At 40.1% G+C, this 24,257-nt stretch overlaps 1 protein-coding gene across 2 annotated transcripts in view; it reads left to right on the forward strand.

The window, feature by feature from the left end:
- Positions 1-24,257, forward strand: part of LMX1B (LIM homeobox transcription factor 1 beta) — a 120,312-nt gene that overhangs the window by 91,408 nt on the left and 4,647 nt on the right. The window contains exons 3-8 of one of the 2 annotated variants that reach the window (XM_040531774.1): positions 5,302-5,534; positions 9,110-9,288; positions 10,287-10,364; positions 10,765-10,831; positions 11,811-11,972; positions 13,743-14,388. In XM_040531774.1, coding sequence (XP_040387708.1) covers positions 5,302-5,534; positions 9,110-9,288; positions 10,287-10,364; positions 10,765-10,831; positions 11,811-11,972; positions 13,743-13,900 — 877 coding nt within the window. In that variant the 3' untranslated portion in view covers positions 13,901-14,388. Of the gene's footprint in view, positions 1-5,301; positions 5,535-9,109; positions 9,289-10,286; positions 10,365-10,764; positions 10,832-11,810; positions 11,973-13,742; positions 14,389-24,257 lie in introns of those variants that run through there. The other variant, XM_040531772.1, reaches the window with a different exon arrangement.

Here is a 24,257-nt window from a genome sequence, read left to right on the forward strand (position 1 = left end):
TTTTCCCCAATCCATGTCATCTAAAGAACACAGAAGTATCAAAATGTTTTTTGAAGAACGAGTAATGGATGTCATTCATTAGTAATTTAATTTCTTCTCTGAATTAAACTTAGTTGTGTGAAAAGCATAATATATTTTACTTCATTTCTACCATACTTTTTTACTATTTGAGTGCCAAGTGAACTCCCAGTTGTATATATAGGCATGATAGGGATGTCATATACCAGCTATTATCAGAAAGAAAAGCGTCAGGGTTAAAGACCGTATCTACAATATTTACAAAAGCTCGTGACCATCATCTTTGCATATTTATTAAGTAAAGAAAAGGCAGGTATCTGCTGTGGTTTCTTGCAATACACAATATCAGAATAACACAAAGGAAAATGATTTAACATTTCAGATAATTAGATGGCAGCATCTGTCCTCTCACATATATCAAAGGTGACTTAATAACTTCCTGTTTACTGCTTCATGGCAGAAGTCCAGTAAATAAACAACCTGACTGAATTAGTCTATTTTTATACTCTGTTCTATATAACAAACCTCTTGAACCACACTTAATATGAACAGCAAATTTCGTATTGTACATTAAGATCACTCAGCACAGATTAAATTAGTTATAATAGAACAATTAAAATGTATTTGCCAACAACAGGAGGAAATGAAGGACCTGTGTGAGCAATAGAAAGGTAAAGGGTGGGATGTTGGGATATTATAAGAGTAAACAGCAGAACAGTGATTCTCAGGAGCATAGCAGGGTCAAACTTACAGCAAGATAGCTACGCAAGAGATAATAAATCAGTAGTACATACTAAACACCAGATGGTTGTGCCCATGCAGGAAGGCACGACGGATCATGTAACTGTGGTTGTTCCTAAGGATTACTGATTCATCCTGACTTCACAGGGATATTCTACCAAATAAAATCTTTATGGCCTCTTCCGCTAGTGAACATTTTCATCTACTGTTTAAAGACAGGACCACATGTCTTACTGTTTTCATTGCCCCTAAAATATATGCAAAATTAATTTGGTAAGTTCACCCAGTTTAAAATAGTGAATATTTTTTGATATCTAGTACTGTGAATTTGCTTCACAGTGATTGTTACAAATACTTGAATGGACAAACAGGCCATTGTTCCGAGCTTTAGCTCAGTTGAATCCCCTAAGTATTTCAGGCATAGAGACAAACACACTTAAAAACTCCTAAACTTATTGAGTTGTCTTTCAAAATTGTCCAGGCAACAGAATTTATTTATAAAACTCTTGCAATCATTGATTCAAAACAAGGTTTTCTTGTTCTGCTTTTCTCCTTTGTCCTCTTTGAACAATTTTCTTTGGAATGTTTTCGTTGTGCTTGGGAGTCAGAGATTTCCTGGGGCTTCTAATAAAGGCATTTGATTTCCACTCTCCACATACTTTAACAAGTCCAAGGATTTTGAGGTTTGACGTTAACTTAAGAGAGCTGCAGATAATCAGCCAGGGGGGTAAAAAGCCAGAGTTATGCAAATAATTTGTAAAAAAAAAGTATAGAAAATAAAAGAAATATTTCTTTAAATATGGTTGAGTAAGACAGTCTTTGTCTCAGCACATAATACCTGCATGCTCCCCATCAAATGTATTGCTTTGATTAAAAGCTGCAAAGGGGTGATCTGTAAAGTATTCCTGCTATCCTACACTTCTCAACAGGTTTATTACCATTCGTTTATAAAATGAACAGTCTAATGAGCAGTGTTTTAGGTCACAGATATCAAAGACTGGTCATTTGTCAAGATTAGTTTCCTGTTGTGAGACTGCCTTGTGCAAAAAAAAAAAAAAAAGTGCATAACCCTGGATTACTTTCTGGAAGCTGAAAAAATACCAATAAACACTTATAAGATAAACTTAATGAAAATTTTATAATCACAGAATTAAATCCACCACAGTTCAATATGTGCGAGTGCATGTTATAATGCAGACAGTATCTGAGTACAGATTATGACTTTTTATTATGTTGACAAAGGACAATTTAGAGATATGAAGTTCATGTAGTATTGTCAGACAAATATAACTGTTAATTTGAATGATTTAATATTACATTGACAATAATGTAATTCTTTATAACTAAAAGACTGCATTTGGAAACATTACTGTGAAAGCACCACCCTTCTGGCAATAGTCAATTGCCAATAAATAACATGAACTATATTCTATTTGTGTTGGACATCTTTGACTTTGAGGAAAAAAGAGAAAAAAGCACTTGATAAAGCAATATGACATAGAAGACACTACTCAGGTAAACAACACACACCATAGCACAACGATAAGAAGAAAGAATGTTTCTATGTTCCAGTTAGAAGAAAGGTGAAGGGGCAGTGTATGCTTTTCTACTTAAAATTATTTCTAAACAGTATTACTTTTATGTTTTGACTTTAATTGGATGGTGGCAGATTTTGCAGTTTGCTTGGGAGAAAACTGAAGACTGCTGCTGTCTTAACTAATGCAATACACCGTTTATTGCAATATTAGTCCAGCCCCAGCTTCAGAGGTCCTGAACCACTCATGTGCTGTCCCCTCTGCAAAAGAGCTGTAGCAGGCCTTCTGTGCCCTGGCTCCCGCAGCCTTTCCAAGGGAAGCTGCCCTTTCTCCTGCACTCAGGTGGCAAAGCAGGAAGGTTTCTGCCTGCTAGCTGCTTTCTACCTGGGCTCGCCTTGTGCTGGGGCGCAGTCCCATGGCTGCCACCCACACAGGGCTGTGTGCTGGTCCAGCAGATCTGCAGTACGGATGGTTTGGCCCAGAAAGACTTACTGCATGATCTCTTGGAGCCAGCATCTCTGCTAGTTTATTCTTTAAAAGAGAAAAAAGTCCTTATGCTTTCAGTATCTGTCAGAGTCTGGCTTCTGTGGTCTGCCTACAAAGGAGCTCGGTGGAGCAGACATCCTACATTAACTCTTTCTGTGGAAAACCTCCGTGTGAAGTACACTGATCACTCAGCATTATTTTTATTAACAGCATGACCACAGTGCTGGAGATTTATCATCATTATCACAGCAGTATCACAAAGGGTTTTAGACAGATCACAGTGCAGGATCACGGTCACTTTCTTTCTAAGATTTCTCATACCAAGAGCGCTGATTTGAAATGCAAATGAAGTCAGGAACCTGGAAACTGTAGAAACAGAAATGGCAGCAGCATTTCTCGGTCAGGCTGTTACATCTGCAGCCCATCAGAGCTGTTACCACATGTAGGGTCTGTCCCATCCCTCCTGATAGCCATCCATTGAATTTTACTGAAGCGTACACAGGTTAACTGTCACACTAGTATAAATGAACTGATGCCAGTTAGGGGAGCCGGATGCCTTCACACCAGATTTGCTAATCTTCAGATTCTTTAAGTGTGCTCCATCATCACAACAGTCTTCAAACAAAAGATACAAGCTTAATTAAACTGAGTCAAATAGGTTTAAGAAGTTAAATAGAAACAACTTTTTTAAGTGCTTAAAATCTGTTTGCTCTTTTTTTCCCATTGTATTTTAATCCTTTCAGATACGTTATTATGTATAAATAGAAATATTTCCTGCACAGGAATTTACTAGCTAAGACATTGTAATATTTTTGTGATGCTTACTAGTTAGAACATAAAATCATATTTTCCTCTTTTAAAGTTTGCATGTAAGAGCAAAAAAGCCCAAACACATAGGCAAACACAATAGACTGCAGGAAATTAAATGGCCTATATACCAGCAGTGGCTGTGGGTCCTGCATGATATCAATTTTCCTTTAATAGATTTAATTCATTATGTACCCAAAAAGGAGTTGCTAAGAGTTCCTTGTATGACTTGTGCAGTGCATATCTGTCATGTTGTAGCTGTGATTGTGCAAAGATATACACCAAACCAGCAAGGTTAATAGAGTAGATCTCTTTCATCAGATCAAAAGATACAAATGTAAAAACACACAAGGTCTTGGGCACTCCACCTTTCTTTGGATGCAGTATGCAAATGTATTTACATTTTCTTTTCCCTCTTACCCATTTTGTGACTCTCTGCTTTTCTGAAGAGCTAGTGGTTGCCATTTTGCTGTATTTTCTCAGCTCAGACAAAATGGAAGCTTTGGAGAACTCAGTAGCTACCACAGACTGTGCCTTCTAAAATTGATGATATTCGCCTTTTATAAAAATAATTTTTTTTTTTTTAAAAAAAAAGATAATTCTGAGGATGAAAAAGAAAGCAGCATACCTCATCCTAAAAGGTAGAATCTCCTTTTTCCTGTGAACACATTGGTGCAGTTGTGTTAATTTTATTTTAAAAAATGTAAATATTAATGCACCTTGCACTTTGATGTATTGCCATAAGAGACACTGAATTTCAAATTACCAAAGCCACTGTGTGATACAGGGACATAACTTAGCTATTCATCTTTATTTGAAGCAGCCCTCTTCCGAAAAGCTCACTTAGGGAGATTCCCAGTTGCTATTAGAAAAGCAAAATAAAATTAATCTAAATCATTCAAACTTTATCTTAGAAAATTAATGATGGATGAAAGAGGGGGTTAATAAAGGTTTAATAAGAACTAGTCTGGAATATAGCGTATATTCCAGAGCCTGTGATTATAGTGGTAATTTAGCAGATTGTATCGCTGCCTGTCTCTGCCAAAGGATGTTTCACACCATTTAAAATGCACAGTATTCTCTTTGGAGACAGGTTGGTCTGGAATAACTCAACATCCAAAGAAAAGCCATGTTATTTCACTCCTCTCTTTATCAGTTGCATGTGTGTGATTGCATGTGTGTGTCATCTTCTGCTCAGCATTAGCAATAAGCTTTCATGCTTTTTTCTGTGTTCATCTGTTAACCTCCTCAGAGACAGACGATACCAGAAAGGGCAAGTCATGAAATCTATTCAGAATAGGTTAAAGTGCTGATATCAGAACTCCTGTATATAAAAATAAAAAAATAAATAAAATAAATAAATAAATAATAATAAAAAAAAGAGATCAGCTTTTTGTTTTGTTTTGTTTGCCTTCTAAAAAGTAAATTAAAGTAAATTTGGTTTTGAAGAAAGTTATCCAAACTCTGAGAGCACCTTAATGTTTCTTATCCTGAAGAGGAACAAAACAATGAGACAAATCTCTAATCCAAAGTGACTGACATTTGAATAAAATGCATGCCTACAATGTTTCCAAGACTAAGGATGCAAGTTTCCCAGTGTACAAAAGTATGAGGCAAGCTGATCTGTAGTTACGTTGAAGAATTTGTTGTATTTAAATTCATGCAGTGTATGATCTGACATTCTCTTTGACTTTACTGCCTTTCTTTCTTACAGGCTGTTTGCTGCCAAGTGCAGTGGCTGCATGGAAAAGATTGCCCCAACAGAATTTGTGATGAGAGCCCTGGAGTGTGTTTACCACTTAAGCTGCTTCTGCTGCTGTGTTTGTGAACGACAGCTGAGGAAAGGGGATGAATTTGTTCTGAAGGAAGGGCAGTTGCTCTGCAAAAGTGACTATGAAAAAGAGAAAGACCTGTTGAGCTCTGTCAGCCCAGACGACTCAGACTCAGGTGAGCTTTCCCACTTCTGTCCCAGCTGGAAAAACCACAAAGGTTTGTAGAGCATTTTTACAGAGAAGTATATCCATTTACACATCTACTTTCTCTATATGCAGATGCCACCCATGCAATTTACAGCTCTTAGCAGGCACAGCTGAAAATCCCCAGTCTGTTCTCCTTAACTTAATTTGCTGCTCTCTTAGTAAAGGACAAAAATTTATTTATTTATTTATTTATTTATTTATTTATTTATTTATGGTCAAGATTGTGTTTTTCTATGAGATTGTAGCATGTGAATCAGACTGACTTCAAATATCCGAGACCTTGTTTAAAGTGTAGGCATACTTTCCTCCACCTAAAATTTGCTCTGATTTCAGGGAGTCTTCTGCACATATACTTTCAACAGTAAGCTACAAAAATGGGAAAAGTAGAAAACATGATTTTTCAGAGTATTCCAAAATATATTTCTCTTTTCCAGTCACATGCATTAACTTTAAGGAAAATGACAAGTACCACATACACATACTGAGAAGAAGCTGAAAAAAAAAAAAGAGAAATGGGTTTGTTCCAGCAATAGCATGAGTAGTGCAGAGGAAGCCACTGTGGCTGCATACTTGGAGAGGATGTCTGCATATCAATTCGTGTTAAGGCAGGCAAGGAGACTCACACAAAAATAAAAATAAGAATAAAAAGCAGTAATTTGGAGATCATCTCTGAATGATTTCAAGTACAATATTTGACTCTCCTTATCTCCACCCAGACTTCTTTCTGGTAGTATGTCTCTTCCATGCTTTCTGATCATTTGTGTTGTACATGTTATTTTGTGTCTGAGCTTCATTCTTGTGTAAACCCAGGAGGCAATCTACATACTGACTCAAGGATAGCTGCTCCATGGTTTGTGTGCTACATGTGGTACAGAAGTGAGGCACGCAAAGCTTGCCTGTTATGGATTGTCAAGGATGTCTCCTATAGGTCCTACACTGTTCCTGATGAGTGCAAACTCAAGGGGTTCGAACTGTCCAGGTTCCAGGGTTGACAGGTTCAATACCTCACTAAAATGCACTGCTGCTAGTCTACAGTGTGAAGTAACCTCTCCCTTCATGGGGACCTAGGGTTTGAACAGTATGATTACAAGTCTGCACCACCTGGCCTGGGGACTGAGGCAGAGGATCACCATACTGTGCAAAAAGAACTTTTGCCTTCTCCTAAAGAAGGAAGTGGAGTCCTTACAACTGACAGCAGCTGATGGGTGTCTTCCCCAAGTTCTCTGCAGCGAGGGAGAAATGAATACTTCCTGTCCTCCACCCACTTCCTAAGGGAAGTTTTGAAAGGGTGAGCAAAGATGCTTGCTGTCTGTCTGGGCATCATGTCTAAGCTCAAGCACGTCCAGGAGAGACAGGATTCCTCCTTCCTGTGCTGTGTATACTCACCAAGACTGGAAACTTTGCATTGCAGTGTGCTCTGGCTGAGTTCAAGACTAGCGACAGTGTGTATGCAGACTGCTGCCAGTCATCATAATTACTCATTTGTTTCCCAAGAAAATGTCTAAGAAAATCAACAATTACCATTCCATTAAGCGTACAAATAACACAAATGTTTGCCTGTAGTTTGGGAAAATACATTATTCCAATTTCACTAGGAATAGTAATTATACTTAAGTCTCTAATCCGAGAGCCATATTCACCACATTGCTCAAATTTATATTTTTGTGTCATGAATGCTGTAAGACAAAGGTCACTGCTGACTCAGCAGGATGTGCAGGACCAGAGCCTTTCTAAATCTCACGTCACAGGGTTTGGTCTCTGTGAATTTGCCTGAGGTGTGTGAGTTTCCTATTTGTCTTTCAGCATGTTTTACCATCACCAGCTTCAGCAACCTTCTGCAGACTGTCTGTACCCAGACAAACCCCTTTGAGAAGACCAGTGAGCAGGGCTGTACCCAGTCCTGCAGCGATGACTGTGGTAATCCTGCTCCTCCCCTGCTGTTCTTGCCAGCAAGTGCAAGTGTGCCACGCTGGGACTGGTGGTTGCTGTTTGCCAGCTGCCTCTGTCTGAGGGCTACATCTGGCACAGATGTGTACTCCTTCACTACTAGATTTCGTATTTTGTGATCAGATGGGCAGTAAGCTGCCAAAGCAGTACAAAATAAGCTTGGTTTCAACTTCATTTTCCCTTGGCACAAGGCAAGGGGTAGTTTCTTACTCCTGGAGATGCTTTTTTCCCCATTATTCTCTGTTAGCCAAACCCAAACCTGAAAAACAAGTTAACAAATTAAATGGGATGTTTCATCTCCCATTGTCTAATACATTGAAAACATAGATCTCACAAATGCCCGTCTGAGAGCAAATGATCTCACATACCCCTGGCTGAGTATGTGTCCTTCTCCAATCAAATATTTATCCATTGGACACAAAAGTAACTCTCCAATGAGCAATATTAATCCTCACAAACCTTTCCTTAGAAATGGCATGCTCGAAAGTTAATAATGTCATGGTTATTAAAATGACTGAACTTCTCTTTAATCATTAGGAAAAAGATGCTTATTAAAGTAAAAGGTGATTAGATTGCCAGGTAAATAATAATCAGACCTTAAAATGAATTAAAGTCTAAATTTGTTAATTCCCCAAACGTCATCTTTGAGTATATCAAAATTGCAGCGTGTTTCTTAAGGCTGAAGTCCCTAGAATAGTATATTAATGTTTTCTGGAAGAAAAAAAAAACAGTAGTCTGGTAAAATAAAATATACCACGTTGAAAAGTTTTTCACATCAGAATTTATACTTACTCTTCAAACTTTACCACTGAGATTGAAATTTCCCAGTACAGTATACTAACACACATCATATCACCAGATCATAAGAATATTTAGAATCTAACCATAGAAAATACAAATAATCTATTTATTCTACACAAGCACATCTATATTTATTTGTATTTGCCAAGCAAGATAAATTTGTGCATGCACATGTAGACACATTGTAATACGCAGAGAAAGGATACTGATGTTTTCCATGGGATGCCGAAATGAGAGGGCAAAGAATATATTTAATATTATCTCCAGAGCTTCAAAATATTCAAAACAATAACTGGAATCTACACTATATTTAGCGAAACAGACCTTAAGACATTTTGGGAATATTTGCATTTACACTGTTTTGCTTCCCTAGCACCTCTCTGAATCTAGTGCTCTAGGAGAAGATGCAGCTATTCTGTGAAGGGAAAGTGTTGGAAAGCTAGTTGGTGTGGTTGCAAGTGTCAGCAGGTGGGGGTAGGTCAGACCAAGAAATGCTGGAAGGGCACCAAGTCTATCAGTGCCCGGTTCCTGGAGATACTGAAGCACATTCTGAGTTTCCACCCCCTGGTTAGTCCCATGCCCTCAATTTAAACTTAGCTCATTTTTCTGCTTTTGTGAAATTTGATTTAGGCAGTGTACACACATTTAAGAGAATTTAAGTAAATTTAAGTCTTCAAATAAACGTAGGATAATAGTTGAACCTGCTGACAAGTTTGCAGCTGAAGAGTAGTTCTCACACAGGTTGTTATCTTGGTGGAACAAGCTCGGTTTTATGTTCTTTTTATTTTTCACCAGTTAAAAGTGATGATGAAGATGGAGATGTTAAACCCACCAAAGGACAAGTAACCCAAGGAAAAGGAAGTGACGATGGGAAAGACCCAAGGAGACCTAAACGACCAAGGACAATACTTACTACACAGCAGAGACGAGCATTCAAAGCATCCTTTGAAGTGTCTTCCAAGCCCTGTAGGAAGGTAGGTGCATCATCAGGGACCACCAGTAAGCTCTGACACCAGGCCGTGATGGTGACAGGGTCAGGCCACAGGTCCATGTAGGCCCTTGCCTCTTCCCAGGCCAGCATCAGGTACCCTGTGGTGAATGTAGAAAACCAGGCCAGCATATGACAGTACTCACCCAAATTCCTTCTTATCTTTAAACAGTTAGTAGCTTGGGATCAGCACAATGTTATTTCTGGGTATTCAGAATGTAACTGAGACTGATTCCCGTGGAGCAATGCTGTTTGCTTCTTGTAAAACATGTAGTAGTCATGGACAGTCAGAGCCTGGGTAAACAAGGGTCTTTGTGCCCTTCTCCTTTCCACCACAGAGGGAGTCACTGTCCAGTGAGATGGGTGCACAACCCTAGTCCCACTACTTGTCCTTCCAGTCCTGTTTTTTCAAGAAAATTAACTATGGTGTTAATCTCAGTTATAGCAGCTAGGGAAAGGTATGATGAAGCTGATGAAAATCAAATCTCTGTGAAAAGCCACCTAGGTAACGTTTCCTCCTAAATTTGATTGGGAAAAAATGGAGTTGGATCCCCAAAATTGTCATTGTTGGAAAAAGTGACATTCTCTTGCAGATGTACAAAGTATATCTCTTGGGACAGTGCAATGTGCCTTGTTTCCATTTTAAAGTACCAAGTTCTGCTTAAAAAACATGAAAAGTGTTCATACTAAATTTGTAATTTTTATACAGAACTCATTTATGGGTAAGACAAAAGTTTTGAAATGAGTTAGTATAATTTTACACAGCTCAGAGTATTTGTTTAGTATTTATGAAACTGGTAGTGGTATGAAGGGCAGAACTTGCACAAACTGCAAAAATATGAGAGATTTAAAAAAATTAATTCTGTACCTGAAATTTTTATTGTAAATACAAATATCTTTCTCTTAACATAACTTACTAGATGTAAAATAATAATAATAATAATAATATGAAAAAATTACATCATTAAACATTTCTTCCTTCAGGTCAGAGAAACACTAGCAGCTGAAACAGGACTCAGTGTGCGAGTTGTCCAGGTCTGGTTTCAAAACCAAAGAGCAAAGGTAGGTTGTTTGTCATGTTCTCAAATGTAGAATACAAATTGTCCTGCAATAGAGATTCCTTTCTCCTCCCTGAGTTGTACATATCACAAAGATCCTAGGGACTAAACTATACACATTTTTCATTCTCTGCTTTCTACATCCATAAGAGAAGGGCCACTTTCAAACACAAACATTGAGTTCTTGTCCTCAAAGCAACACAAGGTTGGGAGTAAATTTTGCATGCAAATATGAAGTAGAAACTGAAATGTTTAAGCTTAGAAAATAAACTGAACCCACAGTGATGTATGCATGAATATAAGTGGTCTGTATTAATTGATTTGATATTCGCAAAGAATTTTGAAAGGAAAAAAATGTTTCATTCAGACCCATGAAATTGTTCTGTTCTTCCTCTTTTATTCAGATGAAAAAGCTAGCACGAAGGCATCAGCAGCAGCAGGAGCAACAAAACTCCCAGCGACTAGGGCAAGGTAGGGGATTTGTGATGGAGGTAAAGCAAGGGGAAAAGAATCTGCAAGATTTCTCAAAGTGCCATTCCCACATGGGTGCATAATGTCTTGGAACAGCCATACATGGCATTCACAGCTCTGTAGGTAATGTGCGCCATCATCTGTGGAAGCACACACAGCAGCTGTGTACAAGTGCTTGCCACGGGTTATCCCAAAGTCCTCCCATGGGGCCAGACCCTGGAGGTGCTTACACAGAAGCTGTTACCACCTCCCTAGAAGAAATATGCAGTACAGAGGAGCTTTCACTGGAGGAAATCTCCAGGAGGCCCACTCCAGGGAGATCCCCCAGTTAGCCTTATTTTCTCATGAAGAAAGGGAACCATGAACAGCTGGGCATCTGCAGACTGCCTGCAAGGGCATCAACATTGCTGCTGCCCTTCTGTGCCCAAGATCATTCGGCAAGACTTGCACAGAGGTGCTAGGGCTTGTCCTGCTTCTTCATGGATGCTGTTAAGGAGCAGCATCCCAAGGCCTTGCAGCCTCATATCCTTTTCTTTACACAGAGCATCGAAACTGTCCTGGTGTTCAGGATCATGGTCTATGAGCAGCACGTGAGGCTGTTCTGCATGCTGTCAAGGAAGCACTTATTGATTGCTCAACATGATATCCACTCCAGCTTAGGGAATCATTGTGCTGTTGCTGCATTAGCAGTATTAGGCTGGCATCAACAGGCATTAGATGTTATAAGGGCTATGCCAGACACAGGAGACTTTGGGAAGAGACGGTCAAGCACCCAGGAACTCCATAATTATGTAGTCAGAGATTACAAGTCTCTCAATTTACTGTTGAAGGTTGTATTCCCAGACAAGATTGGGAATGCTCCTCTGCATAGCACCTATCTGTATTCCCTCTGATCTTGTGTTCAGTAATGCCACCAATGCTACTGTCTGCAGCCTCTTTGTTGCTAAGCAGTGACTGTGCCCTCCTGTGTCTTCTGCAGAAGTAATGTCTAATCGAATGGAAGGGATGATGACATCTTACACACCACTTGCACCGCCACAGCAGCAGATTGTAGCAATGGATCAAAGCAGTTATGGCACAGACCCATTTCAGCAGGGTCTTACCCCTCCACAAATGCCAGGCGACCACATGAATCCTTATGGTAAGGCAAGCATCATTCTGCTGCATCAGAAATAGCAGGGTTCATATGCAGGTTCACACTACAAAGGTTCAACAGAGTTACTTGCTTTTGTAATATTTTTTTTCTGGGATTTGTACCAGGGAATTTGTACCAGTCAGTTTTGTGTGTTTTCATGCACACATAAATGGGTAGAAGAGAGCTTATCCCAGGCTCTGGACACCCTTCAAAACTACTTCACAGTATAGTTTTGATAAATGATAAAAACAAGCATCAGTACCTCTCCAGCTCCACTTTTTTAAATCACTATCCAAGACATCTAAAAATAAACAGAGACAAATTCTATCTCCCTCACAAGTTTTTCCCCTTCCTAGAAGCTCTGGGAAAGTAGTGCTTTGAAAAGTTGTCTAATAAGGATAAGTAGTCTATTTATTCCAGAATAAATGACCACCCCTCTCAGATCCCTCAGATTGGATGCATGGATTTGTTAAAGAGCAATTCTTGAGCTACTGAGAGATATATCACCACAGGACATTTCTCCTGCATAATTATATTCTCTGTCCAAACTCAAGATGATGGTTTGGTTTTATAATTTCCTGCCCATACAACATCAAGTGAATAGGTACACCAAATGCATCATGAGCATTAAATGCCTAATAATTGATTCTGGACAATTGCAGTGTGGCATTTAAACAAAACTTAAGAGGTTTTCTTGGACTGTGATTATTGGCCTTGCTATTGCCCACGAGGGCCTGTTACATCAGACTCTTTTGTATTGACCAGGAGCACTTCATTGCAGAGTTACATGTGCACATCACTTTCATGAGCATGGATTGCACAGACCAACAAGAAATCTGGCTTGGGTCCGTGTTATTACTTTTTTCCACTGAGGCAAGTCCACAGTGCACACCAGGCAATTTGGTAAATACTGTAAGGAGCTGAGGATATTTGAAGTGCAAATGAGCATTAGACAGCTTGTGATTTTGTTGCTAACAATGTGCTTGGCAAATTCTAAGCAAAACTCATTTAGAAGCATGTTCTGTGTTTCAAAACCAATGCAGGAATTAAAAGAAAGCCATTTTAAATGAAGGCATAAGGAAAAAGAACCATTGTAACACTTTTCTAAAGCCCACATTACTTGAGCTAGAGCTCATTCTGGTACCTTAAGATATGAAGTAAGCTGAAATTCTAGTTGCTAAGGGAAATAAATGGTGCTGTGTTCCAAACCAGCCCTCAGCAAGTGGAATTTTCTGACAAGAAAGCATGTTTACAACTGTAGCTCATTTGAGGCCAGGGAAGTTGGGCCTTCTCCTGGGTCCTGTCGTGTTTGTCGACCTGCCTTTTACCTTGTGTGTAAATGAAGACCATTACTGGTTTTGGTCCTCAGGCTGCTTTTTCCTGTTGTTGGGCTCTTAGCGTCTGGTCCTCCTTTCCTCCACGGAGCCCCCACAAGTGCTGAATCCCAGCTCAAGGAACGCCAGGGACCTTCTCCCCTGACACCGTTTGCTTATGTTGTCAGCCAAGACTTGCTTTTGTACTGTTGACTGGGGCATAAATTAGATACTGGCAGGTTTCTGCACTTCTAAGTGGTGTTGCTGACAGTTGAACTTTGCAAGTTGATTGCTAGCCTTTCTCTTTATAGGTCAGATGCTTAGAGCCAACTTATGTTAACATGCCAAAACAAAACCAGGAGCATTCCATTTTGCTGCAGTGTGCAATATATGAGCATCCATGTGTACTATGTCCTTCTCTGGCTGCACAGAATACAGCTTAACGTATACATTTCATTTACAGGAAACGACTCCATTTTTCATGATATCGACAGTGATACCTCTTTAACTAGCTTGAGCGACTGTTTTCTTGCCTCTTCTGAAGTTAACTCCATGCAGGCTAGAGTAGGAAACCCCATTGACAGGCTGTACTCTATGCAGAGCTCATATTTCGCCTCATGAAAATAAAAGAAAAGAAACAGCCGGCGTATATTTAGCCAGTGACTTTTTCCAGTGCAGACTCTACAGCCATATGTTGCCCAGCTCTTCCTTCACAGTGACTCCTGCCGCCTCTGGACTGCAAAGAGCATTTTTAGGAAGACTATATCTGTGTGCATATATGTATGTATGTATATATATATCAATACCTACCTACTTACATACATACATATATAAACAAAACACATCCACTGGTCCCATACCCTTGATTCCCAGCTTGCACCAGATCAAGAGAGAAGCGTGGAAGGAACAGAAGACCCTGCTCTTCAGCAGCCTTTTTTTTTTTTCGGTTTGGTTTGAGCTCATCGTTGTAAAGGAAATGGATTTTGCAGAAAGCTAGACCTTTCCCTCCTTTCTCTCTCCCTTTCTTTTGGATGTTTAATTTTTTTTTTTTTTAAGCCACTGATACTGACATCGGTCAACCACATGAAAAATAAATCAAAGAAACTGGAGATTCCTCCCTTTTCTTACTGCATGATTCATACTATGTTGTGGATAAATTGCCATTGAACTGTGAGAAGTTAATGTAAATGTGACGTTCAACATTTGTTTCCTTTCTACACTTTTTTTACATAATCTAGATCTGCTGATTAGTTTATAGCCCTTATACATATGATACTGAGGAAACTGGTTAACAGTTATATTTATGGAGAAAGCCAGTGATTTTGTAATAAGAAAGGTCTATGACCCTGGAGAGGAGATGCATGTTAGGGACAGAGGCATTTAGGTTAGTATTGATCTTTATTAATTAAAACTAAAGGTGCTTACAAGACAGAGTTTTATTTATTATTTTTTTTTTTTGCAGTGTGAGAATAAAACGTTTACTTTTGTTTGTAAGTATTTCAGTGCCAAATTCCAAGTCTAGGCTATGATTGGCAAACATGTTGTTCATTCTGTTCTGTTTATTTATGTTTTGCATGAGGCATAAATGTGCTATTCTCCATTGTTCATCTGCAATAATTAAGCACTCCTTTAGTTAATTATCTTGCTTCAGCAAGAATCTATGATATACAGTTCTAGCCTGAACCATCAGAAGTCCTGAAATGTGCACCAGCTAGGAAGAAAAAAAAAAAAGTAGGAGAGAGATCACAATGGGAGGTTTAGATATACTGAGCTGGAATCTAACAGAAATACTGCAAGTTTCACGCTGATTTACTGTATTTACAGTAAATACTCCAACTAACCTTTTAGTAGTGCAAATGGAAGAACAAGAAATGCATAAATTGAAGGAAATGACCCAGATGAAGTTTGATCATCTCAGATGCTGAAGTTTGAGCATATGTCATATAGGTTTTCATAGGGCATAAAATATCATAATAATAGCATAGTTATAAATATCGCCTGGCAATAATTATAATGTGGAGAGGCAGACAAGTACAGTCATGGTTCTTAGTGGAGAAAACTTCATTGGGAAAATTTGCCAGGGTAATATCAGTAATTATAGGGCGTGTTCAAAATAGAGCTCATGGGGAAAGATTGGCAGGATAGGCCCTTTCTGAAATAAATACCTTTACTATATTGACCATAATATCCAAAAACAAACCGAAGTGTTGGTTAATCTGATTCCTTTGGGTGAGGACTGGCAGCAGCTCAGAGCAGCAGCCTCCTGGGGAGGTGCAGAGCATTCCATTTGCAGGAGTGCAGACACTCCCTGGGACCCTGACGCTGGCCAAGGGGCGCTATTCCTGCGTGGGAAGGGAAGGAGTGCCCACTGCACCCAGCCCCAGAGCTCCTCTGCCCACAGAGCCTAGTTCTGCTGGGCAGCCACGTGCCCCTTCGCCCATGCAGCAGGGCTCTCCCTGTGCCCCAGAGGGAGGGATGGCATGGATAGGTGGTAGGTCCAAGGGAACAGGTAAGATCATGTTCTTCTCCAATATGAAGATGCGGACCGAGAGCGTCAGAGGTTTAGTAAGAAAGCAAATTTCTGTCTTTGAGATAAGCCCATGCATCTTCACACTGTGATGAGGCTTGCACTAGGGGAGAAGACTACATGCATATACTGCAGCAGAGCTAAGCGCAGACCTGGAGGTAAACCCCTCCTGCTGCAGAGCAGTGGCCAACTCACCACCTGCCTCATACAGGGCCCTTCATGTGTGAAGGAACAAACATCCCTGTGTGGGGTGATGCTCCCCTTCCTGTAGGTGCCTATTTCATCTCTCCAAGGAGCCTGCCATGCCCAGGGAGGTGGGTCTGTTACTTTTGCTAGTAACCGTTCTCTCACTTTCCGGTAGGGATGTGTTTTTTTAGTTGAAGGTTGTGAGCCCCTGGATATGTTTTGAAATTGGAAGAACTTTCTTTTCGCAGCCATTCTTCCCTTTCTTTGCGTGTCGAGATAAATAACAATTTCCTTTCTCTCTTCATGATAGCAAACATAAAGAACTCAGGTGAGCTATACTGCTTGCAGGGCAGAAGGCAAGCACTTTTCATGTAGCACATTATAAACATTTATAACCACCAATCTCAATGAATTCATAATATTTTCCTCCCCATCCTCCTCCTGTGCTCATCCAGAATCATAGAAAAGCGTGTTCACCATCTCAAACATACTGGGTTTATAGACTAGACATAAATCTTGCTTTGTCCCTCATTCCTGGCAGGACCAAAATGGCATTTATTGTATACAGAGACTTAAGTGATAACTATAATGTGTCCTACAGTTTGGAGAACTGTCTTGTCCCAACTCTACCTCTGCTTCTGGGCTGGTTGTTGAAAATACAATCGATTTCCAAGGTAAAGAATCCAATATCCCGTTTGATAGCTGAAGTAACCATAATCTTTTGCTGTTCTTTAGATGGTTGTTTGCTACTTTTTTTTTTTTTTCTTTCATTGCAATGTACCTGTACATACCATCTCCTTTTCCCTTGGTGTGTTGTATGATGATGCCTTAGCTGTTTGTTCCCCCATTTTCTACCACCTCTGGTGCCACAGACACTACACAGTCAAGCCATCTGGCATGCATAATGCTTCCCTTGCCACTGTGGATTGCTGCTGGTCAAGGGAAGGAATGCATGGTCAGTGATTTCCAGCAGACCCATTAAATCTGGCAAAGGCCAAAGTTCATTAAAGCAAAATAAATGTCACTTTTTTGTGGAATGAATTATCCTACTGGAGTGTGATCATTGTGGTTTTAACCTGGGACCTGCAGTAAAAGATTATATAGCAACCTCTGACCTTTTTGATTTCTGTTTTACTCTTCTGTTGTCAAGGGAAATGTCACCAATCAGGTGAAAGTAAAATGTTTAATGGTCCATATCACAGTAATATCTTATACTGAGTCAAATTGATAAACCCTTGCCAAAAATTCTTAGCATCTGGCACTTCTACGGAAACCACAAACAATGATTGCACATATGGGAGCTTGAAGGTTAGAGGTCATGACAGCAGTTTATTACATGCACCTTACAGTGATCATTTTCCCTAGGAAATTAACCCTTTTCTAATATAAATGCATCAAGTGAACTCTTCATGGTGTTCCAATCATTGTTTTGGCTAAGCAAGGAATACATGTTAAGCTAAAGTGGTGACAAGATGCAATTAAGTAAAAGATGATTGATTAGGTTTCAGTGTTTGCTCAATAATGTTTAAAAAAGGTTACTGTGAGATCAGAATGAATACACTAAGTAACAGCTTCCTCAGAAGTCTTTATTGTGCAATTACAAGATCTGTTCATAAAAGCAATGGTAGCACACAGAGTTTTTCCTGCCTTCATGAATGGTTACTGAACAGTGTGGTCACTGAACCCACCAACTGGCTCTCAGCTGAGCAGCAGCATATTTCCATTGCATGGTTGAATGTCAAGGGAAAGATTCCTACCATGTACTGCTCCTTTCAGCACCCCCCTATTTTTCACAATACTATGGGATAAAACCCATATTCTAAGCAGTTAGGGGGCTGGCAGTAAATGTGTTTAGTCACAACATGAAAGACAGTTATGTTGCTGTAAGTAAAAATATAGTGGTTGCACTCACTAAGATTGAAACTGCATCCTAGGAATTTTGATCTTATTTACTTCTTTAAACACTGTCATCAAAAACATCCAGATCACTTAACCCAGTTGCTGCTAACCATGCTGAAGACATGACTCGCGTTAGTCTCACGATGGCTGCTGAGTAGGTCCTTCAGACTCACCCTGCACAAGTCTGATGAATGCTACCAGGTCCTTTAAGGAGACCACTGCTGCTCTATCAGCAGCAACTTAGCCACCTCACTGTGCCATCATTGCATGGGGAAGGGCCTTCATGCTGGCAAACCTTCCAGGGATGATGTGAACCCACTTACCTCTTCATACTGTGCTCAGGACTCCCTTCCAGTTTCCTTAGGGATCAGAAATACCTCCCAAGCCACCTTCCTAGGTGCCCCAGGGAACCCAGCTCACCACGATAGTGCTAGGGATGCTGCAAGCTGGGGTTTGCAAGAGCACCTTCTTCAAACCATGTCGTAATAATTCTGGCTGTCCCATAAAGTCACTAAAAATTAACAGCAGAATGAAAGAGGGAGGAAAAGGCTCTCACAAGCCCCAAGTTTGGTCATAAAAGTGAAAGGAAAGAGAGCATATTAAAGCACATCAAAGCCATGGAAGTTGGAACCACAGTACACAAAGTCTGAAATGCTCAGGGCAGTGCTTTACACAATCTGATGCCCAAGCCATTCATGCCATGCATTCACGGAGAGCAGATGTTCCCTGCATGTGCTGGTACATCTTTAGTGTGTCTTCATTCCTCCTCATCCTGGTGGCACTGGACAGCTGACATCTGCACCCACAGTGATGTGGCTAGGGCTTCAGGTTTTGGGTCTGTCTTGCTAGGTAACTACTTACACACTTGCTTAACTTTTGGCAGGTATGTAAAGCCTGTAGACTTTGGTGGGATTTAAGCACAGTCTTGCTCATTTGAGGCCTACCTGAATAAACTGAAACTATTTGCCTTCCTAAAGGGTACAGCCAAGGTCCTTTTGGTTCTGCACACCATTCTTCTGTTTAGTAGTGGCTGTGAAGGGACTGCCAGATATTTAACATTGGGAACTCTGTTTTTAAGTGAACACCTTATTTTTTAGCTGTGTATGGCTGTATTACTTGTATATTTATATATTCTGTATTTATGTTATCAAAATGTAGTATTTTGTAGCTGTCTGTTACAATTTGTTTAACTTGTAAAAAAATATGAATATGCTCTCTCATAATTAACCATCTGCCTTTCACAGTAGTTTCCCTGCTCCTTTCCCTCTGCATTGGTAACAAACCACCATAATGTATGTAGATCATTGTCTTTTTTTTTTAATTTTATTATTATTATTATTTAATTACTTGTCATTGTTAAATTATTTATTAGTGTTTTTAAATTTCATTTCACTGATTTTTTTTCCTGCCACCATTGTCTGGCAGCTAAGATACATGAATTTCTCATACATTATGCTTCTTCCTTTGTGCACATGCACACATACACACACAAACACAGTAAACAAAAACAGAAAAAGAAGGAAAAAAAAGATAACACTTCAGTATATTTGTAAATAAACAACCTGTAAACAAAGCAGGATTTTCTTTCAGTGTGCAGTTCTTTCTTTGCTTTTGCAGACTGAAAGTGTTTTCTCTGCAAAGTGGGGGATGGCACCACTGTTTTCTCAGGCAGGATAACCAGGGGATCATTATAACCGACCACTGTGTTATATATTTATTTTTTAGTGATGTGGAATGGTAGTCCAGGCTGTTAATTGAGTGCCCTCCTTTGTTCCAAGGGGAGATAAAGCAAGGGCAAAGACAGGGTCTCCCTTCACACTGTTCTTCAGCTTCCATAGTTTGAGTGCGCCTCCGCAGGGATGGGGACAGTATTTTACATATCACCATGGCCCTCAGCCTTCTTTGCATGGGCTGTCTTAAGACAGGCAAAGTCTGTAGGAATTGAAGATGGTGCAACCAGACTACTCACACAGCTATAACTCTGTCAGGACCAAAGTGTGTGCGGGGTCTACTTGTTCCTGTTAGCACTAGGAAGAGAGGCAACTTCTTGCCCACTCACAACATCTGCGTCCTGCATACTAGCCTGCCTCCAGGGCTTACTCTTAAGCATATGAATATGAGCAGTCAACTGCAATAAGCCTAGCAGAAAGCATACCGGGAATACCTGGGATCATGACAAGCTTGGGTGCACTGCCTTGATGCCACCAGCCACAGGCACAGCTGTAGAAGAAAATGGGAAAATACCTCTTAGAGCAAACAGCTGACACCATGAACACAGCATCTCACACTGGCCCTCTGCTTCATCCATTGAGTAGCAGAGTTCTAGAAGATTATCAGTGTTTCTGATGCATGAACTGCTTCAGGGGAAGACTGTAGTAGTCATTGCCACTGACTGCTGTGGAGAGCTACAGCCTAAGTGGGAGTCCAACTGTCAGATAAGTTTGGGAAGGGGCGGGGGGTGGTAAGAGCTGTTTGCTGCTGTTAATAACATCCTGGGTGCAAACTCCAGCTGTCCTGCTGTTTACCAGGGCTTGGCGATCATCAAGGGAAGGATTATCCAGGGAACCCACTGTGCCTGTGCCCCGACCCTACACATTTCCCGCTGACACCAGCCATCGATGGGATTCTCACCCACTGAGATGTGGTATGGTCTCATCTGTCCAGTTTTGTTGTAAGGCAAGTTAGATATTGTTAATAGTTTTCCTTCAAAGTCTTCCATTTAAACTATTTTAATCTGAGAATTATGATTTCCAGCAAAATGCTGTTTTTCACCCACAGAAAAGATATGCTCAGTTTTCCAGAGATAATTTTGATCATGGTAGAAGTAAAATGGATTTAAAAAAAAAAAAAAAAAAAAAAAAAAGACCAAAACCTGCTAGGTTTTCAACAGAAACTATAAGAAAAGGACAATTTCTGAAAGATATATTCTTTAAAGGGAAGAAAACAGAGCAAATACAGGTATGGAAAGGGAACCAACTCTAGAAGTAGGCATCTAGATAGTCTGGGCCAAAGTTTTTAGTGGTATAGGAATGGCCATGTGGTTATTTTTTAAATTACCTTATCCAATGCCATTTATCTTTAAGTGAAAAACAAGCAGTGTTGCTGACTTGGAGAAGCAGCACAAGCAGAAAGGCACAGAGCTGCTGCAGGGGAATGAGGAAAACCCAGCAGACAGCTTGTAATTGCCCAGTATTCTTGGCCTGTCTCCTGAGCAGGTTCTGCTCTTCAAGCTTGCTGTGCATGGGGAAAGAAAGCCCACTCAAACAGCATTCACCTGACCTTCCTTTGCAGAGGAAACGAGCTGTTCTGTTGGTCCCTGCCATGGAGTGCTCATATTGGAAAACAGAGGGCTAATATCCTCAATGTTTAGACTCAGAAAGAAAGTCCTCTTAGCTGCCAGTTGTTTCTGGTATGTACAGGCAGCACACAGGGACCAAGCTAGTGTAACAGCCCTGTCCAAGGACCACATACCTGTGGGTCTCTGAGCATCCCAGGTTGCCCTGTACAGTCAGCGGGTCCATGCGGTCGGGACCAGGAGGTTCTCCAGGAAGAATGGCAGAAGCACAACCAGCAGCCCTGGATAGGTTCAACACAATTGTCCAAAGATGTACATTTTGCATTAGCACTCCTCAGAATTGTATTCAAACACTTCACAGGCTTCTGCTAAAGCAGCACTTGGTATTGTCAATGAATGTGTAACTGCAGGTCTAGCTGGAAGGAGAAGCAGGTCCTATACCAATGCTGAAATGGTTTGTCTGCTTGTTTGGATGGGTAAGGCTTGTGAGAGTTGCACACATGCTGCAGATAGGCAGGCCAGTTCAGGTGCTCACAGGCACCATCTGCTACCTGTGTCAGGCCAGGTTGTGAGCTAGGAGAGCCAGCTGTGCTCAGCAACGCCTGCAGAAGTGCCCAGGAGTTGACTCACAGGGCAGAAGTCCTAGCAATACAGTGTGTGGAAGCTGCAGTGGTTTCAGAGAAACCTAACAAGATAGTTTTTTGGAGCAAAACACACGTGAGGGGAGCCATATTCTAAAACAGACAAGTGTATATAAGTATTACCAATGGATTATAAAGTATTCATCTAGTAATGACAAATTTGAGACCAATATAAAATGATAGATATATGCTGATGTCTCTGGGGCAATGTAAATGTGGACGTAAACTTCAGCTGAGGTTTGATTTGGTCACATCTGATTATAAGTTGCCATTCCCCTGCTCTAGAGACACTAGATTTCTTTTCTGTGCCTCAGGCATGAAGTCACAAGTTCTATTTTTTATTAAAAATCAAAAGATACAGTTTTATACCTAACCTGTCATCACCAAAAGGGGCAGCCCTGTTCCCACCACCACTGCCAGTCATACCATTTCAGCACATAGTTTGCAGCCCTTGTGCAGCAGGATGCGTTTATCTGTCTGTCTTTCTTGAAAAGCAGTCCATGAAGGATCAAAATGAAAGTGGCTTTCCCAGAACAGCTGCTTAATCTGACCTGAGCAGTGAGTACATGGCTGCAAGAATCAAAGAAAGAAAATGAATGCACAGGGGAAGTGGGACTGGGCAGAGGGAAAACAATCTGTCCTTTTCCACAGCAAGCCACAGTTTTACCGGGGGGAAGTGGTACACCCCAAGAGGAAGATGTTAAGAGAACTGTCCAGTCTTTCCCACAGCAGTTCGCACATAAAGTGTGCAGTGTCATGCAGGGTACAATGGATCAAGAGGTGGCAGCTCAATAACATAATAAAAATAGTTCATAAGTAGTCAAAACTTTTTTTCAGTATTTGTTAATTTAGATCCTAAGGATATCAATATAGCTGCTGAGCACAGATCTCTCTCTGCTAAAACTCTCACTCCAGAACTTGACCTTAAGGACTGATCAATAAATTGTCTTTGTTCCCAGTCAAAACCTTCTTTCCCTTTTGCTGTCCACCTCCAAATTGCATCATCATGTCCCCCTCATGCTTGTTATTGGTGGAATGTCACTAAGGAAAAATGGATTGCCATTAGCAATTGTTTTTCACCTAAGTCAGAGTTAGCTACTCAAATATTCATGCTCTGCATGCATCTAATATTTATGAAGGAAGAATTACTGAGTTGCCCATAGCCATTTCTGAATCTCCCCAAAAAGGTAGGTGAAAGGGATCAGAAAAAAAAAAAAAAAAAAAAAAAAAAAGATTAATACATTTGGGGCTTGCTGTTCTGCATTGTTTGTGTTGTGTTTCTCTTTGGTGTCAGTGAGACAGAATGAAGACTGATTTATATGCCACAGCTGTAGCAAACAAAAGAAGAAGAGACCAGGGAAATGGCTAGAGGTAAAAATGCCGGTGCAAAGGGCTAAAGGCCTGCACCTGGGTACTGCTTCCCATGCAGTCTACCCCCCTTGGAGCACCTTGTAAAATCAGATTATCTGCTGGACACAGGAGTTCAAACAGCCCTTCAAAAGATTTGTCTTAATAATTGCTGCCTTATCTTAACTTCTGTTTTTTTATCAGCCAAACTGGTGCTGGGAGGCAGATCCTGAGGATAAGGTGCTGTCACTCTTAATTATTATTACCTCTTATAATGAAAACACATTTGTTCATCCTTCTGTGCACTCGGAAATGGTGTAACTAATGAATGTTTAGTGTTTTATCAATATTTTTAATAACATAAAAGAAACATTATGAGTATGGCCCCACTGTATAAAATGATCATGGATTAAATGCTATTAAATAAAGAGTATACCTGCTTCTCATTTATTTGTATACAAATATAAACAAATTACTCATTAAGAATGAAATACATTTTTATATTCTCAGAAAACCATTCTTTCCTGCAAACTGTATTTTGCAGTTAAGATGCTGTGAGGCTATATTCTGTCACAGGAACATGGTTATTAGCACTAGAAACAGCATGTATATTCTGAAATAAGAGAGGTGATAATGTTATTTCTTTGTTTACTTATAATGGGAGAACAGAACAATTCTCTTTGAAAGCACGCTAATGAATTTGGCTTGTAGTATTTATCCAAGCAACATCTGACATTTGCATTCCAAACTGTTTTTTCTCATCTTTTGAGAACTAAAATATTAATTACTTGGAAGAAGAGAAAGCATGCCTTTGGTTGTACCTGTGGAAGAAAAGACCTGCTTATATTCTTCTCTTTGATCCACTTCTCCTCACTTGGGTCTGACAGTCCCCACTGATGGTAGCTGGGCTTGGACACACCTTTGCCAGCTTGACATTGCATTATATTGAGCCCCAGTGTTTCAGTATCACAGTTTCATCAGATCATGTTATGAGCAAGACACATGCTGTAATTGACCAGAGCTGCACCCTGAACTGGAGAGGAAAGAGAATAATACTAAGTGGAGAATTACATAAAACACAAG

Source organism: Cygnus olor, chromosome 19 (genome assembly GCF_009769625.2).
Source record: "Cygnus olor isolate bCygOlo1 chromosome 19, bCygOlo1.pri.v2, whole genome shotgun sequence".
NCBI classification, from domain to species: Eukaryota; Metazoa; Chordata; class Aves; order Anseriformes; family Anatidae; genus Cygnus; species Cygnus olor.